The sequence below is a fragment of the Megalops cyprinoides genome, chromosome 3 (genome assembly GCF_013368585.1).
Source record: "Megalops cyprinoides isolate fMegCyp1 chromosome 3, fMegCyp1.pri, whole genome shotgun sequence".
Classification (NCBI taxonomy): Eukaryota; Metazoa; Chordata; class Actinopteri; order Elopiformes; family Megalopidae; genus Megalops; species Megalops cyprinoides.
In genome coordinates this window covers 29089654-29108333 of record NC_050585.1, presented here as the reverse complement: position 1 = coordinate 29108333, position 18680 = coordinate 29089654, and the positions used below count along the sequence as shown (strand labels likewise).

Here is an 18680-nt window from a genome sequence, read left to right as displayed (position 1 = left end):
GTCATTTGGCACTGACAGATTAGGTCTAAACAAAATAGCAGCACAGAACAACTGAAGTGTACACGGAACTTGCTAGGGAACATTTTGCTGCAGGTAGAGCAGTTAGATAAAGGGGAAGCAGATCAGAGTTTATGATTAAGAACTGATCTGTGTACAACTGAGGCATGAATCTTAATGCTTCAGTGTCATAATCCTAGAGTTTGTGGAGGTGTCTTTCACTCAGCAATTGATTTATCAGTTAGATTGCTGACATTTCAAAGTTATTTGGTGAGTTAATTTTAGAGAGCAATATAATATTTTTTATTAGCCTGCATAAAATAAATCCAAGGCCTGAGCACAATAATTGGAATTGGCAAAGATATATTAGACAAATGTTTTCCTTTACCCTTTTACAAACTCGAGTCTTACAAGAATGTGGCAATAATAATGAAAAGTAAACTTTCTGAAATGGTATAAATAGCAGTTTAATTTATGCTATTCATCTTATCCCAGGATCTGCTGTGAATTATAAAATCTGGGGAGGCAGTGTGATGGCCTTATTAAAAGCCGCATCTGAATTCTGCTATTGAAGATGTTCTTGCATGCTTTGAACCCCCCACCCCCACCATCCCCCCAAGGAGTTATGAACAAACCACTGTACGTTGACATATAAATGTTTGTGGAAATATTTACTTGTACTAAATGGTACTGAATATATCAACAAATTAAATACTTTTTACTCTCTATTTCATTCCTCATGTGGTACATTACTTTTTGGTAGACATCAGTTGCTGTCATGTTTCTAATATCACTTATTTTGAAAGAGAAAAATTTGTTAACTGCTGTCTAATCTTTTCTAACTTTTCATGGTTTGGTTTCTTTCCTCTTGGAATAGCTTATCTCAGTTTTTGATTATACTAAGGTTCTACTTGTTGAAGTTTGTCTGTATATGTTTCATGTGGTGTTGGGACAAATTGGACCTTAGACACTGCTTTTAACCTTGTCAGTGATGCATAAAGGTACAATCAAAGGATTTTCAAGTGGGGAAGTCTTTTCGTTCTACATCCTTAACAACTAGTCTTAGTCACATCTTAAGGCTGATTGGATAGGATTGTTGTCTAACCAGATGCATGTCTGGCAAAGGTGGAAGCCCTCTGGCACAACGGTATGCCTGTGTGCTGTGAAACAGGAGAAGAACACACAAAAAGAAAATACAGTTACAAGGATACAGTGATACAATCTACAGAGCTCAAAAGGTAACCATACAATGTATATTGTTGTTCCAGACCTTGTATATCAGAAAACCACAACAAGCATTTGCAGTCTTCACACATTGAAAGAAATTGAGCATCCATTGCTATTGGTCAAGTCTGCAGCTTATATTAAGCATGAGCGGTATGCATAAGTAATGGTTACCGTATCTATTTCCAAATTAGCAGTACCAATGTGTTCTCTCATTATGTCCCGTCATTGTCTTTTCCCATATTTTTTTTTGCAGCAACCTGAGCATCAGCATCCTCACCCCAGTGGAGGCTGCAGCAGACTCCAAAATTTTAGACTGTCTCAAGCTGTGAATTGTTCAGAATCAGAGAGCAAAAACTATATGACCAGAAGACCGAATTACTTGCTGCCATCAGTCCAGGCAGGCAGAGGTGAATTTCTTCAGTGGAAGCAGATGGAAATGCATCTATCAGAATACAACCTGAGGTCAGATGTCACTACATGCTGGCTTTAGCAGTTATGCATTTAGTTTAAGCAGAAAATGGTTTTAATAATAATACAAATTAATACTTATTTTCTCAGCTCATCCTTGACTATTTCATTGATACTGAAAATTGTGCAAAAATTCTGTTCAAATTCATGTTCAGTGAATCTAAACAGAATGTGGATATGACCATGGCAGTTAAATTATTTTTACGTATGCTGAAAGTGATATTTAAAATGTTAAATAATACAGTTGTTCCACAAATGATAATTCATCTAGTGAAAACCACTTAGAATTTTGTTTTTTGTGGCAGTATTTTTCCTCAACAAAAATATATCCTGATTCACACATTGAGTATGTGGTATGATTTCAGTATTTTAAAAACAGTGATATAATAATTCAGAACTAAAGATGAAGTGTTCAGGAATGTTCACCAACCTCCAGATTCTCAGGATAGTGGGAGAGAAGTTTCCACGTAGATGTCAGTCATCATGTCAACACATAGTAGCAGAGGTGGAGTGTTTTGTGTGGGAACGGATTTGAGGATTAAGAAGATCCCAGGTGCACTGTTGGTATCAGCAATTGGAACTCTGTATGCATCAGGCATTAAGTTTTATTTTGAAAAATAATCATTGCATAAATGTCATGGATAGTAGCGCTGCCAAAAAAAATCACTCAATAAAGAGTTGTTTTGTATCCGTCATATGGAGATTAATTCTCATCTTTCAGTCTCTGAAATGTTACAACACATTGCCAACACAAGCTGTAGAGGGCTATTTTTAATGGTCTTGTGCTTCCTTGTTTTTATGTGACCTCCCTAATGGCTCAGCTCTTCCTCTGTGGATCTGAGAGATTCTTCAGTTGTCAGGCTGCGAGTGTCTGAATAAGCAAATGCTTCATCTGAAATGGCAAAGGAACCAAAGGCCCCAGGAAAGGCATTCTTGGGCAGACCTCAGGAAACAGAAGTGGCTCAAATACTGAGAGTCTATTAATGGCAAATAGATAGTGATTGGGTGTTTGACTTTTAGTGTATGTTACTTTTGCAGAAAATGATATTCATTTTGCAGAGTCAGTAAGTTTTTTTTGCTCAAAACATCACATTCAACTCAACATGCAATTTCTTTTGCAGAATGAGTTCTTTGATTTTGCTGCAATTTCAATTTTGGGCATAAATGAGGAGTTATGCAAATGAGGACAACCAAACCTTGACTTATTTCCTGACCTTTTAGTCCAGACATTTTCAGTTCAAGAGCTGAAGGACCATGGAAAAAACAATTATCTGAATATACTGTTTTTCAGGTGGCGAGCTCTAAAACCATCGTGGGGAGGAACAGTCATAAACAGCAGGTAGGACCAGTCTACCTCAGATGCCGGAGTGTAGCAGACCAGACTAGTGTAACAAATGACCTAAGGTTAACTATGCAGTCCTGGACAGGCAGTTGTACGGCAGTTGTAACAATCCAAAGAGGATACCAGTTCTGTTGAATGCTGTTTTGCAAAATGCTGTAGCTGCTGATATGCATGAATTCTAAAGTAAATACTGAGCCACACCCAGGTTTAACCAAGCAGAGCATCCACAAAAAGGAGACTTGTTTAATTACAGACTGTTTAAAAATATTCAGATGATTGTTATTTATGTGATTCATGCCTCAACTCACTCATGTTCAAGCCGAATTTACACATACAACCACATCTTCCTTTTCATGTGAATCCATGGCAGCATGATTCATGAAAATGATCAGTAGACAGACACCAGCTCAACTTGATACTTACATTACCCTTGCCTGATCTAGGTCAGACATTCACAGTAGAAGAACCAGGATGCATCAACTAAGATGAAGTCATTGCAGCCTTGTACTTGTGTGGATCAAGCAGAAGTGCACACTGAATTTCAGAGACATAACGTTTCATCCAAACACAAAGCTGACAGTTGCGTTTGGATTCCCAACATTTTTTAAAGTACTGGCAGAGTAATTAATGTTCTTCATTTCAAAATATGTAATAAATATTGAAATGAATGTACCTCTCACTCTCACAAAACTCGCACAAGGGAAGCCACATATGACACCAACATAACCCACCAATTAAGTGGCCATGGGCTATCACCACAGATGAAAGATAACAATTCGCTTATATGGTCTTAGGTGCAGATGAAGTCAGTGACTTGTGTGCAGCTGTGGGTTATTTGCATGAGTGTGTGAGTGGTTATTCAGCTTGCTCTGACTCTGGTTTGGGGGAGGCACTCTGCGTTCTTTTTCATCAGTGCTGATTCTGCATTGGTGCAGCCTAGTTTTACTGTCTGTCCTTGCTTTGTGTTTTATGGGGAAACGCATTTTATTACAGTAATTATTTTAATTGATGGGATGGACACAAATACTAAAGGCTAGTTGAGAGTTTGAAGTCACATTTTTTAAGCAGCTGTATTTCAGTTACCTTTAATGCCAGCTGTACTTGCTGATTCATTTCATATGCATTTTAACCCATGTGTGAACAGTATATGGGTACTGTAATAAATTACTGTACAGCTACTTCACTGTTTTATCTCTCTATGTTGATGTTTTTATGTCATACAGAGCATGGGTGTTGCATTATGAGGGCATTGATAGCAGGTTGCAGCCACATTATATGAAGTTTCTCCTTGCAGTAATTTTTAGTACAGGATTTAGTATTGCTGATGGGCTTGTGGTGTTTATGTAAATTCATGTCCAAGTTTCCAAACTGAGGACAAATGGTAGGTTAAACTCTGATGATGTTTCCCAAAGGATGGTAAGTGATCATCAATTTCAAGTGTTTTAGTTTGTGAATATTTTGTCTTTCCACAATTTGAATATTGAAGTACATTAAGATATGTCAGTCAGATAACCCTATGTCACTAAAGGAAGGTTTTGTTTCCTGTGCTGAGTCCTGTTCCCTGATCAGTATGTACTTTTTCTAATAGACTAGATGGTAAAAGCTTTATTTTTTAGGTTATTATAATTGACATCTGACATTTAAGCATTTGTAATTCATTCAATCATTTCTAGAGCAACTGTATTATTATTTTTTACAATATAACTTTGGAGCTGTTGTACTTGGGTGAATGAAGGCATTTGGTTGGGCAGCACTTGAAGGTCATTGAGACAATATGATTAAATTTAGACATGGAATTTAATTCGTAGTGATGTAACCCATCAGGAATATTGGGATAATTGCCCATCTTCTGATAGTACTGGTTGCTGTTTTCACTATGATGTTTCAGTTCAGGTTGTGTAGTTCATAGAAACAGATATTTCAAAAGAGTTTATAGCGCTTAGACAGAGTTGGCATCCATGGCTGGAGTCTCGCTGAAGAGGTCGTAATCAGAAGCGTAGAGCAGGAGACTTTTTAAAATTCTTAAAATCTTTTACAATTGGAAAATTTTTAAGGATGTGGCTTCCTGTTTCACTGTGGCTATGTAAAATCCAATTGTTATCCATCGCCTTGCAGAAACACAAAGGACAAATGAAAAGAGAAAAATGATTGTTCACCCTCATAAATTGGGCAATATGTACAAATAAGGAAACATCCGAAGTTTGCTAAATTGCATTGGCACTTGAATTGGAACTACGTGGTATAGTCAGATGAGACAAAAATACTATACAGCTCTCTGGCCATGTGCACCACCAGTGGGTTTGGTGTTGAAAGAAGGCTGAGTAAGAACGGAAGATCCTCATACCTACTGTAAAATATGGTTGTGGATCTTTAATATTATGGGGCTGTTTTGCTTCCAATGGTCCAAGGGCCCTTGTTAAGGTCAACGACATCATGAATTCTACCAGGAACCAAGGCAGTTTAGACAAAATCCCAGCTGTTTCTAGCAAGAGGCTGAAATTTAGCCACAGATGGCCACAAATTTAGCTTCCAGCAAAACAATGACCCCAAGCACACATCAAAATCCTTAAAAAATGGCTACATGAACACAATATTTATATTTTGCATTAGCCATCTCAGTCTCTGCACTTGAACCCCAAAGAAAACGTGACTTGAATGAAATAAGACAATCTATGAATGCAAACGTATGGATATCAATGATTTTGAAAGATTCTGTACGGAATATTGGTCTAAAATCTTTCCCTATGTGTTCTCCAATCACATAAAAATTACAGAAGAAGGCTCAGGGCCATTATCCTTGCAAGGGGAGGCTACACAAAGTATTGGGAAAAGGGGTGCCAATAATTGTGACACACTTTCCAGTTGTTTTGGAAGTAAATTTCTCATTTGAGAAACATGTAATTTTGGTTGAGTCCATTGAATCTTTCATAAATTCAAATATATTCCACATGTTGGGAAAAATACAGTATAGCTCAGAACCTGTGTCATTCATTTTATATAACTTTTATGTTCATCTTTATCGAGGATGCCAATAATTTTGGAGGTGACTGTACCTGAAATATTGTATATAACATACAGTATACAGTATCATTTGCTGACAATGACTGGGATCATGCTTCTGGGGATAGGGGTGGGTAGGTTGGCCAGGATGGTCTCATAAGACCCCCCACCCCCATCCCCAAGCAGCTGCGAGTGGCTCAGATGATATCAGCAGAGTGTTGTGTATCATCCAATGAGCAACCACTCCTCATGCTGTATTACTTGTAGTATGAACATTTTTATTCTTTTGTAGTACTCTTGTTATTTTTCGGTGCCCTGCAGCATGGCAGTTGGTAATGGTTCAATTAAAATGGAAGCAGCTGTGTCTATAGCCTCTTTGAAGTTGTATTAGTAGTGATTTAATGCCATTTGTGGTGAGGCAGAAAAACAGTAATTGGTTTAATACTGATTTGTGAAATGCTCTGGGAGTAGAGGTAGGGAAAAACTGGTGGGTGTGAGTAAAAAGATGATGGAAACAGTGGTGGATGGTTGTAAAAAAAAAAGCCAAAAATGATGTTCTAGTTCTCCTGGAAATACATATATTTTAAAATGATTTAGCAAATAACATATATTTGGACCTAAAAATAAGAGTAGAAAAGGTTTAGGTGAATATAGGGAGATTCCTGAAAAAAGTGGCAGCCAACATAAAGTTAAAATTGGAATTTCAAGTGAGGTGGTGTAACAAGGTTGATTCTTAACTAACTGAGTCCGCAGCAGTCACCACTTTAGAAAATGTCCCAGGGACATTCACGCCAACTCCCCAAAATATCCTGCCCGATGCCAACTCATTTTGAATACAGCATAGATGTAAATCCCAATTATGCCTATGGGTAAGCCCCTCTTCAAGCATTAACAGAAAAGTCTTAATTAATTGTCAATAATTTGATTTATATATTTAAAAAGTTATACATTATCATGGTGCTCCTTCAGCATGGTTGGACCTTTGTTTTAATCTTTCCGTTATGCTTTTCCAGTAACACTACAAGTCATGGATTTTGTTTGACAATGTTTAATACAGTGCAAAGGACACAGCGCCAATAGCTTAAACTAAACTCTTTAGTATACAAAGAAACAGCTCATACAAGCCAAAGATGGATAATCAATTTACAGATCTGAAACATTTTGCTTTAAACATTAAAACATTTTGTAAAAAGATAATCCATAAACCTACACAGGTTAGGTAACAATATTTCTTTAGTTTGCCAGAATTTCCTCCCATATTTTAAAAAGCAGTCCCAGAATTGGCAAACCAAAAAAACTGGTAAACAAACAATTCAAAATGAAATGTCAGTACAACAGTAGGCAGTAAAAATATTAGCTATTGATTGTTTGTGTATGTGTCAAAGTCAGTTTCAGTCTTCCACGACAGAAATAAAAATGCATCAGTTACAGGTATACAAAGTAATGGTATCATTTACACAAAATCAGTTGAGTATAATTAATAAATACGAGCAGCTCCATTTAGCTCTTTTTAATGATTCTCAGGATGAAACTTACTGTACATCAGGTGTTGAATACCAGCATTTCCCTTTTATGAATTTTAGTTTTGAAATTATGTCAATTTAAAATGTTTTTTTTTTTCATTTTTATATCTTCAAATGCTTTATGATAACAGGTATTCATTTCCACTAGTAGGGAAAAATCAAAGCAAAGTACCTGATAAAAAAATATTATGTTGCCTTGTAAAGCTGCTTAAAGATGTAGCTGATTATTTACCTTTGGGATCCATTCATTCAAGCATGAGTTCAAAAGAAATAACAGTACCTCAGTAAAAATTGTTTTAAGGCAGTACAGGCAGTCCTCATTGAATGATAGTCAGGCTTCTCCTCAATCCATGATAACCACATTTGTAATAATAACATAATTAATTGTCTACAAAACAAGAAAAACAAACAAAAAAAAATACAATGAGAAAGAACATGAGCAAGCACTGAAAGCCACAAAAAAGTAAAAAGTCTGAGAAGTTTTTTTTCCATCCTTTGGGTGCAGGGGTCTTTTTTATAGCTAGTTGTGTTGTCTTTAATTCATCAATGGGTTGTTTTTTTTCAGTAACTCATCACAGGGAACTACAGTAGATGAGTTTATTTTAGCCTTTGAATAGGTGTGTTATTTTGGTCAACATTTATCTTAATAAACTCCTTTCCACACATTTGCACCTTTGCTGTGTCCTGTCATTCCTTAACTGGTCCTAAGTGTATCACAATAATGAATATTTACACTGTAGATAATTTCTATGTTTATTTAATTGTTGAAATATTCATAAAATGGGGACTGCCTGTATGACACAAATAATGCCATCATTTTCCATGTTATTCCTGTTTTAACAAAAAGTAATGATGCCTCTCATATCTGTTACTATAGCTTATTACTGATTTATCATTATTACTATTGTATGTCTGCTTTATTGTTAAATTGAATCAACCCTTTGTCAGACTTCACTTACAAATGTGAGCACTTGTTTAGCTATTTATCTTCACTGACTCATTTCTCAATACATACACTTTCCTCAATGCAGCAATAATAGATTTCAACCTGTTGCATACACATATTCCAAAAGTGCATGGTAGTAACTCTCAAACATTGTGTTACATTGAGTATGATAGAATATTGATATTGTATAATTAAATTTCCATTTTTGAGATGTGCAGTTTATAATCTGAAATTTGAGAGCAGTTTGTATGCCAAGAATCTGTTCAGATAAACCTGTTATTGCATCTTTCAAAATGTATAGCACATATAAAGGTACCTCCAAAGGTTACATACAAAGGTAACTATTACCTTTGTAACCTGAGGTACATTTGAAGTTGAATTAGCACTGAATTTGAAAATAGCTCTTTAATATAGGAAACAACCTATGCCACAATGTAATTTATATCTGACAGCAGAAGCTGTCATGATAAAACAAATTTAGATCTTGAATCTTAGATATGATATTCAAGATAGTAATTTTCAGTTGGACTGCAAATATGTTGTTGTTTATGAAAACAATATCTATATTTCCCACATAAACAGGAATCACCATTTTACGTTTATAGCATATAACCCAATGTACTGTTTTCATTGTATTATAAACATATACCCATTAATTGGCAATGTTCCTGTTTTCCTCTAAGATTAATCCCATTCCTGTGAAGTTCTGAGGCCTTTGCTGATACCTTACATCTTTTAGGAGCACCTTAACTTCCATATCCACTTAACTCACATTTAAGAAATGGGTTCTGCAAATTATGCTTCATTTAATGATAAAAGCTGTCAAATACTTGGTGTTTATTTTTCTTTGTAAAATGTATGTAACATAAGCATGAAAATTTCATTTAGGTCATAAATATTCAAATTAAATGGTTATGCTGTTGTTGTAAGTGGGAAAGCAACTGCAAATAATTGCACAGTGCTCATGAATGTCAACTGCAAAGTTTATTCTGACAACCTATTGTTACAATGGCCTATTCAGAGTGTCAGGGTGATTTTCTGGAGCTTCATTACGCTATACTTTGCTCTTCCATGCACTCTAAAGCCCTCCTTGTTTATTAGAAAGTCCACCAAGCTAAACCTACAACAGTATGTTCCTAATATGATACAAAGGCATTCAGCTCCTCTATCACAGATAACTAGATGTCAGCTCATAATTGTTAGGATTAGTTAAAAAAAAAAATACAGACAGGAGGACAAGGCAGCATTACTTTTTTTTACAACATATACAACATATTTCAGTTGTGCAAATGTAATGCAGCCTTAATTATCATAAAGGTTTTTATTTTTCAGTTCACCTTGCTTGAATTTGAATTGACCCCAAAGTTTAGCACCGACTGCCACCTTCACCTGCAGCACTAATTTTACTGCAGTTAACAGGAACATTTGGATTTTATAAGAGGGCTCGACTGTATTCATGATATTGAGCAAGCTTAATAAAATGACTGAACAACAATGACAAACACATTATACAAACATCTTGTAAGCAGGCATTTACTTTTTATCTTTTTCAAAAACAGTGCACATTCTGTGTAGCCAAGCGGCTTTAATATTTATCTATGAATGTGAATGAATGGTTCTATAAAAGCATTTATTGCTGGTGCAGAGAGAAGAATTAGCCTATTTGGCACATTGATGCAAATTATGAATATTTTCTTCAGCAGGAGAAAAATGTTGTGCACTCCACAAAATATGTACAAGAACATAAATATGTAGCTGCAGCAATGTGTAATATCTGATAAAATGTAAGCTACCTTTCGGCAGACATTTTAAGTATTTGATTCCCAAAAGCACACAATTTAAAAAGATTTCATAGAAAAGATGTTGGAAAAGTTTTTTTTTTTTAATTTACAAAAAATATGACTAAATTCAGGTAATGGTAAGTGGCCTGTTTATTTAATTGCTGTATGACCATATACGAACAAGAAACATATCTATCCGGGTTGCTGATTGTACTGCACTTGCACAATTTACATTTATTGGAAACTTTCATAAACATTGAGTTGTTTGTTTACATGTTGTTTACATGCAGATCTCTCGGCAAAGAAAGAGACATTAAAATATCTACAAAATATATGGTCCATACACTTTTGCTTGCCAGTACTTAAATGTGTGGATGAAAATGTGTTCAATGCAAAAAATTAATAACCTTAAATATGACCTCTTGCAGTCAAACTTGAGTGACTATGAGGCCTTAGCAGTTTGAGTTGTATGGATGACTTTGTGGCCAAGATTAATTATTTAAACAATCTGGTATTTTGTTGCTCAATGTTCATGTATTTCAGATGGTCCCTCTACAGATTTTTTCCTCTTTACCAATATTTTAATTTGAAATCAATCAACACGCAAAGTACTTGTTTATATCATGTGCAGACTTAAGTACTTTTCATGTCCACTTCTACTGCAAAGAAATTATATAATTTTACTTGTAGAGGAAAATACACTAGATTTCTTTTGTACCATTGAATCAGAAATGTTCAGTACAATTCCACACTAAGGTATCAATACCAACTATAGTATTCATTGCCTAGAAAACTTATAAAGACAGTTGTGTTTGTACAGCATGTATATTCTGAAGTATATACTTGTATGGACTCTATACACAGACTGATACAGCAATATTGAGGTCCTACGCAGATAGAAGTGTGATTTTTGAAGGAAATAAGGTGTATATCTGTATCATGTGATGAGTAAAGCAGCATACATACCCAGACAATAGATACGCCCTTAACAAAATATCAAACATAAATGTATGCATAGATACGTATACCTGTGATTGATCTTGTAAACCTTAGTTAATGCAAAGATTGTACTTCTGTGTTCCTTAGATTTTATTTTATGCTCAGTCTTGGGCGTATTTCCTTGGGAAAATCAAGTAAGGATTTTGGAAATACAGAAGTGTTCTACACCAGATCACACTTTTTTACTCTTAGGATTGATGCTGAAACTAAGCCTATTTGATGAAATGATCGCAATTATGTTTGACAAGCAGCTAAACTACTGTAATAGTGTAATGGTTTTGAATGGTACACTGAGATATTCAAAAAAATATTCACTGAGAAATTACACTATAGAGCTTTGCTTGTGATGTGCAGAGCCAGCAGGGTATGGGTAGCTAACTCAGGACTGCAGGAATTTCTGTTAGTTATGGAACAGGATTGGTTTAGCCATGCCAGCAAGTATCCTTGGCACATGCACAGAGATTATCTCTGACATCATCTCAGGAAAGTTGACCTTTGTGGGAAGGGACTGGGCCTTAACAAAAAGGTCAAATGTAAACTGGTGAAGCTTCTTCACAATCTATAATTGGGGAGAGAGATAGATAGAGAGAGAGAGACAAGGAGAAAAATGTCAAACGTGGCTTCAGTAATGTGTGCACATAAGTGTAAGGATTCTCAACAGCTCTGCAGTCTAGGTATCCAGGTTCACTTTGATCTTTGAGCTGGAGGTGATTCAGTCAAAGCTCAAAGTTGATTTGGCCTAAATTTGTAATAAAAACTTAAAGGCAGTTGTTCATGTTTTATTTTCAAAGCCACAGGTGCATGTATTGCATTAAATCAATTTTGAAGTTGGAAGCAGATGCATGTGCATATCTCTGTGCAATGTTAACGCTGACCATTTTTCAAACTTTCATTGGTAATTTTATGCATTTGGATGCTCACCGGCTGGAGGGAATCCATGAGTCGGGTGAGTTGAGAGAACCTCTGTGAAGAGTTGGTCTTTCTCTCATAGTTAATGAGACGATTCAATTCACCAATGTAGGTCATCCGCAATTCATCAAAATACTTCTGATTTTTGAGACCCTCCACTGGGACTGCATTGAATCAGATGAAGATGATGTTGCCAGTTGTTGCCATCAGTTTATTACATGGTTCATTAACATTAGCACCACTTGGTTATTTAGCACATCTACTTATTCAATGACATTAATGGACACATGAACAGGAATGTTACAAGATAAACATCAAATGCACTAATTTGTCTCATAATAAATCAATATCTACCCAATTAGTGCATGAACTAAAAATAAAACGTACTTTTTGTAATATTATTCAAATGGTTAGTTTCTTCACTTTTAATACTGTATAATCAACACCATTAGTATCAGAAATAATGTTCTGCTCAATATACTGTTAAATACTCAGTTAAATATTTTCCAGAAGCTTTTACTGAACTGAAATGATCAGAACCCCGCTAAGCAGAACTGCTGTAAAATTCATAGCCTTTTCCCCTGCATAATAATTCTGCTTCCTTTTTTACACAAAGCCATATTAAACGACCACTATCGCTGCCACCTATGAAAAACACTTATTGTCATTATTTTGTTGAGGAGGACTACAGTATCAGAGTTCTCAGTGTGAGTTGAGTGACTGACAGGAAGATATATTTTTTTGTAAAAAAGTCATAAATATTAAAACCCTGCTTTAAATGGCCTGGTAAACTATTTCCTGAAGCAGTACTTTTTTTGATGACTTTTAGCAAGCTTGCTCCTCACATCTGGCACTACTCACTGATGCTGAAGAGGAGGAGCGCTTTCATGAAAAGAAACTCATCCTGAGTGACCTGGAGCAGGACAAACTCCTGGGAGAGGTGCCTCATCCGGATGCAGTGCTCGTACATGCTGGAGATACGCATCCGCCGGCTGCAGAGACGCAGAGACGCAGAGAGAGAGAGAGAGAGAGAGAGAGAGAGAGAGAGAGAGAGAGAGAGAGAGAGAGAGAGAGAGAGAGAGAGAGAGAGAGAGAGAGAGAGAGAGAGAGAGAGAGAGAGAGAGAGAGAGAGAGAGAGAGAGAGAGAGAGAGACACACACACCAAGGGTCAGACACAGGGCCTATCATTCACAGTCTCTATTATCGCAGCGAGCGTTTACAGCTCAATCTTCACAATCTCGGCGTACCCAACAGTTTAGCAGGTGGAAATGGGCCATAAGTATGCAGGTGGTGCCATGACAGACACACTTCTGTGCCTACCTCTCTTCATTACACTGGCGGCCACCTTTGTCTCTTATTTGGTTATTTACTTCCAAATATTGCACAGAATCGTAATGCAACCACTGAACTGTTGTTTGCACGGTGGGGGGGGGCGGATTACAGGAATGTATTACAATCACCGCAAACTGACATCTGTTGCAATAATATCTGTGAATCTTCATGCACTTTAGTTAACTAGTTGTCAATTTTTTTGACTTGAGTTTTCATCAGGCATTCTTAGAAAACTCCTTCTATCCGGTGAAAGTGAATACATGATGACAAATGCAGCTACATGTCTCCATTTGGAGTCCTGAGGCTTGTGCTATTTCACTGGAGGCTGGAGGCTGCAGGCTACAACATACAAAATAAAAACTCTGAGCCTGGTTCCTGGGTCTGGAATGCATAAAATCCTCCTTGTATATGCCAGGTCTCCTCCTCACATTGTTACAATATCATGGTATTATGCATTCCTGAGATGGCAAAACACACTTTCTGTCAACTTTATCCATCAGCAGCTGAAACTAATTAGTTAACAGCAAGCAAATGGCAAGCAAAATATGACTTTAATTCCTTGTTGGCATATACATTCAGTTGAAAGGTTGGTTCTCTTTCAATGCTGAAACTATTTCTATCCACCTAGATAGCTATGAATAAATTCGGTAGTGTGCTGCACTGCATAGCTAAACATAGTGTGCATTCAGTACTTGGTTTATTGGTGCATTGTGATAAATGGCCCCAAATTATTTGTGTGTGGTGAATCCAGGTGTTGGTGAAAAACAGTGAAATAAAAATTTATAAAGTTGACAGAAGTAAAGAATGTAAGTGACACATGCATACAAGTATTATACAATCCTAGTTCATTAATCTATGCATCAATTGCTTTACTTTTATCTATACACCAACAGTTACATACCCACAATGCTACATTCAGTAATGCTTGGCAATACAGTTTTTTCTTCATTTTTTCCATTATCATTGGAAGTATTATGGCACAAAACACATTAAAATACTACACAGGGCACTACAGTCGACATTCTATGTCTACCGAGGATTACGTTATTTGAGTTCAAAAAGAAAGTTGGACATTTCACAAATACACTTACTCATTGAAAACAAGGTCAGGAGCAAAGTACAGCATTCTGGCATTCACGTTTTTGTAGGACCTCCATCCCATCGCAAACACCATAACTCCCATCCAGGCATGCTGGATGACGGTCATTTGGTCATCCACATGCAAATTCCGAAAACCTGCAGAAACACGCACACATTTTTTGTAAATAACTTTTACTACTGAGTCTGTCATTACTTTCTCATGAATTATTCCCTTGCCAGGCAATCAAAGGCTCTAAAAATATGACCATACTTACTGTACTATTATATCTGGGCCTGAGTGCATTTTTAGTAAATTCTGTTGCTTTGTTTAACATCATCCAAAGCCTTGAAAGAACTGCTGCATACCAACTTCCTCTCCCCAAACCAAACAAAAACAGATGTTATTCTTCTGATCCAAAAAATTATACACGAAACAGAGAACTGGGCAGGGCCAGTTTCAATGTAAAAAAAAAAAAAAGATTGAATCTGATGAAATTAGTCGTTTATTCTGTGCCTAACCAAAAACTTTCCCTTTTGCATTTGTTCAACTTATGACAAATAAATAAATAAATACATACATACATAAATTCTTTTAAGTTTGGTTTTGTGTAATGACTCCAATCCATTGTGAAAGTGGGCCAAGTTTTTTCAGCACTAAATTCTGCCCTTGCTTTCCATTTTGGTAGCATAGTTTAAAGGGCCACTTATTCAAGTTATCCTTCATCAAATTCATACATAACACAACTTAATTACGTGAAATGATAAGCAACATGTTGTAATGAAGAACACAGCACCACCTATTCCTCATTGGTAGTTAAGGGCAAACATTGAGTTTTCACTGAAATAGAACACGACAACAATGGAATTCAGCATTAGCTGACAGGGTGGCATATTTTATTCAATGGTACCTTTCAGCTTTTTCCCGGAAATTTACCTGGCAGCCCCTTGGCCCATTTGACAACTCTGACCAGCTGCCTCTCTCCCAGTTCATTCAGGCTGGTCAGGAGAGTGGCAGCCGAGTCAGGCTGACCGTGGTCATAGCCGGCATTGACCACCTCTGGCTCAATGGACTCCAGGATGTTGAGGAACTCCAGCTGAGTGGGGAAGCTGAGGCTAGATTTTGGAGAGATGCACTGGATGGCATCGATTGGCCCCTGGACAGGAGGGTCTTCTAGAGGCTTAAACTGTCCAATCTTCTTCAGCTTGCGCGCTTCAGTGTGAATCAGGGAAAAAAAAGCCAACGTCAAAGAGAAGGAAACAATTTCCAGCTGAATTCTTTAAATTTATTCTGAACACTACACACCACAATTATTACAATATTAAACTATCCAGTTCCAAATAATGACAAAGCGAGAGGTCTCCATACAATAGATCAGAATGCCAGAAATAATACATCTCGCTGCAATAGATCAGAATGTCAGAAATAATACATCTTGCTGCTATAGATCAGAATGCCACAAATAACAGATCTCTGTATAATAGATCAGAATGCCGCAAAATTTACGCAGTGGCAATCCAGGGCTCATTTCAAAAAAGTTGCCATCTGCAAGCTGGTAAAAAATGCAAACTGCGTACATTTCCCAAAGCACTTTACAGGCTGCCAGGTGCGTGTTTGCATTTCAGAAACTTGTGAGGATTCAAATCAGTTACACTGTAGTCTTTTAACAATACTACAGGGCTGAATATCCCTGATACATGTCATAAGCTAAAATTCTGAACAAAAGTGCTTCACCAATATTGCAGTAAAGATAAAAAGTTAAAGAACTTCAAATATGAAAAATGAAATACAAAGGATGTAGAATACCCCTAGAACTTATTCAGTTGAATGTACCATCCCTGTACCTTACCAGTCATTGTTGGCTAATTTGCTTAGTAGCAAGTATTGGGTCTGTTTGAGCAACAATCACTAGGCAGGATGCCACTAATGCATCAGGATGTATGCAGAAGAAGCAGATAGACACATTACAACTGTCATTATTTTATGACTCAACCATCCATTTTAAACATCTGGTTTAATCATGAGAGAAACACTGCCTTTCAATAATCACCACCTTCACTAAATCTTGCAAATAATCCAATTTATACACACTTAATAATCTGACTATGAATAAGTGGGCTTGCATTCAAACGCAGACCATAACTTTACATTCATTTCAATTAATTTCATAATAATTGCAATGAATGAGTCATTTCAACAACACAACTTGAATGTAAACATAAATAGAATAACATTATATCATCGTGCTGATGATAAATAGTGGTCAAAACACTGGTCAAAATCAAACTCAGAACAACCTCTGTAAACGTTCAAATGGCTTCTCTCCTTTTTCAGTAACACTTTACAGAAGAAGGGAGTTCAAAAAAGCTGGTAGGCAATTGTGCTCCATCAACATTATTCATTTTATTTAAGATGCATTTTTACACAAATTACCATTCAATATCTGTTCTGAAATGTGAAATGCTTAATTCCAACTAAACTGCTGCTGAGAAAGGCTGATGCCTACTCTCTGCTAATACACATATTCAGATTGTCAACCTTACACATGCTCCAAAAGCATAAATTTGACCCAAAAATCAATATGGTTCATCTCATGGGCCAAGGAAAAAAGTAGTTGACGTGCAGAGATGAAACCAGCAAGCCATGCTGCCCTGCACTGTAATCAGGTCAAATGATAATAAGGCAGGCAGACTCCATTTTTCAGCTGAGGCACAGCTTCACAATAATTTCTCCACTCATCACAGCAACACAGGCTATAAAAAAATCAACTAAGAAATTTATCAGAATATGACTTTTCAAGCTGTGTAATGGTATGCAATACCTGAGGGCTGCCGGGTCATTCACCATTACACATCCAAACCACACAATTTAAAAAAAGACTGTAATCTGGCTCAAGTCATATTGACCCAGCTTTTAGTCTGAACTCAGCTCATTTCTGCAATGTTCACCAGACATTTCAATGCTATTACATGACGCAAATAAAAACTATTAGATCTAATCACACACAGCACTGCTGTGCTCCTACCTCCCATAGAGACCTTAACTACAGCTCACAGCTACTTATACAGAATAATTACAGACCCATTTGCTTACAGTGAGGATGAATGCAAGACACTATGAAAGCTGTAATGCCATGAGTCTTTTGAATGTCCATTTCAGATCATTTCATCTTCGTTTGCCCCTTGCCTGGCCAACCACTGAAACCTAGCCATGCAGTGCTTCTAATATTGTTAACTCCCTATGGTTTTTGTTTGTGTGGTACACTAGCTCACTTGTAAGTCGCTTTGGATAAAAGTGTCTGCCAAATAAATAAATGTATAATTGTATGTATAAGTTCACTGAAGCTGGGGAAAAGTGAGGCTTGTATAAGCCCAGCCGGTACAACACCGACAGTGTCCACATCCTCAAATAGTAATTGCAATTGAAGCATCCCCTATCCAGTCACAAGCACTGGCCTCTTCCTCTTGTCTATTTTGGAGCTGAGGAGCAAGTTGAAGATGAAGTGAAGATGAAGTGTGATCTTTTTTCTACCTACCTTCAATCTACCAAACCTGCAGTTACATTTTTAGAATGGGTTTGCTTAGATTGAGGTTCCTAAGGTATCATCTTTGGGCAATTCTTGGAAAATTACATTTGCTACTTGCACAAATTAAACTGAACACTGCAACCAATGTAGCTTCAAAAAAAAAAAAAAAAAAATGTTGTTGTACAGTGTCTACCCATGACATCAGCTGGTCCTATTAAGAGCATACACTAATGACCCTACACTCAAAATTTTACATTAAGTGTAAGCACAGGTTTTGTGGGGGTCAAGTGTTTTGCACTACATTGAGAAATTGTTGATAAATGTTGTCAAAAGTGTCATTGCTATCTTTATATCATGCTCATATTTGGAGCACAAGACCCCAAACATTTTTCATGACTTGTGAAAAAGTGAATGAGATTTGTAGTTATACATGCAGGCGTCACAATTACACTGGCTCATCCAAATTATTTTTACGGTTGACATAAAAACTCAGAACCTTCTAAAATCTAAGGCTGTTTTCACACGTTTTGCTGGTCCGAACTCGAGTTCGAT

At 36.6% G+C, this 18680-nt stretch overlaps 1 protein-coding gene across 1 annotated transcript in view; it reads right to left on the bottom strand.

Moving 5' to 3' along the window:
* Positions 1-9731: 9731 nt before the first annotated feature.
* The window catches only part of ar (androgen receptor), a 41651-nt gene continuing 32702 nt past the window's right edge, over positions 9732-18680 (bottom strand). The window contains exons 4-8 of the mRNA XM_036522957.1: positions 15539-15814; positions 14616-14760; positions 13054-13184; positions 12205-12356; positions 9732-11842 (exon numbers count right to left, since the gene is read on the bottom strand). Coding sequence (XP_036378850.1) covers positions 11684-11842; positions 12205-12356; positions 13054-13184; positions 14616-14760; positions 15539-15814 — 863 coding nt within the window. The 3' untranslated portion in view covers positions 9732-11683. The remainder of the gene's footprint in view (positions 11843-12204; positions 12357-13053; positions 13185-14615; positions 14761-15538; positions 15815-18680) is intronic.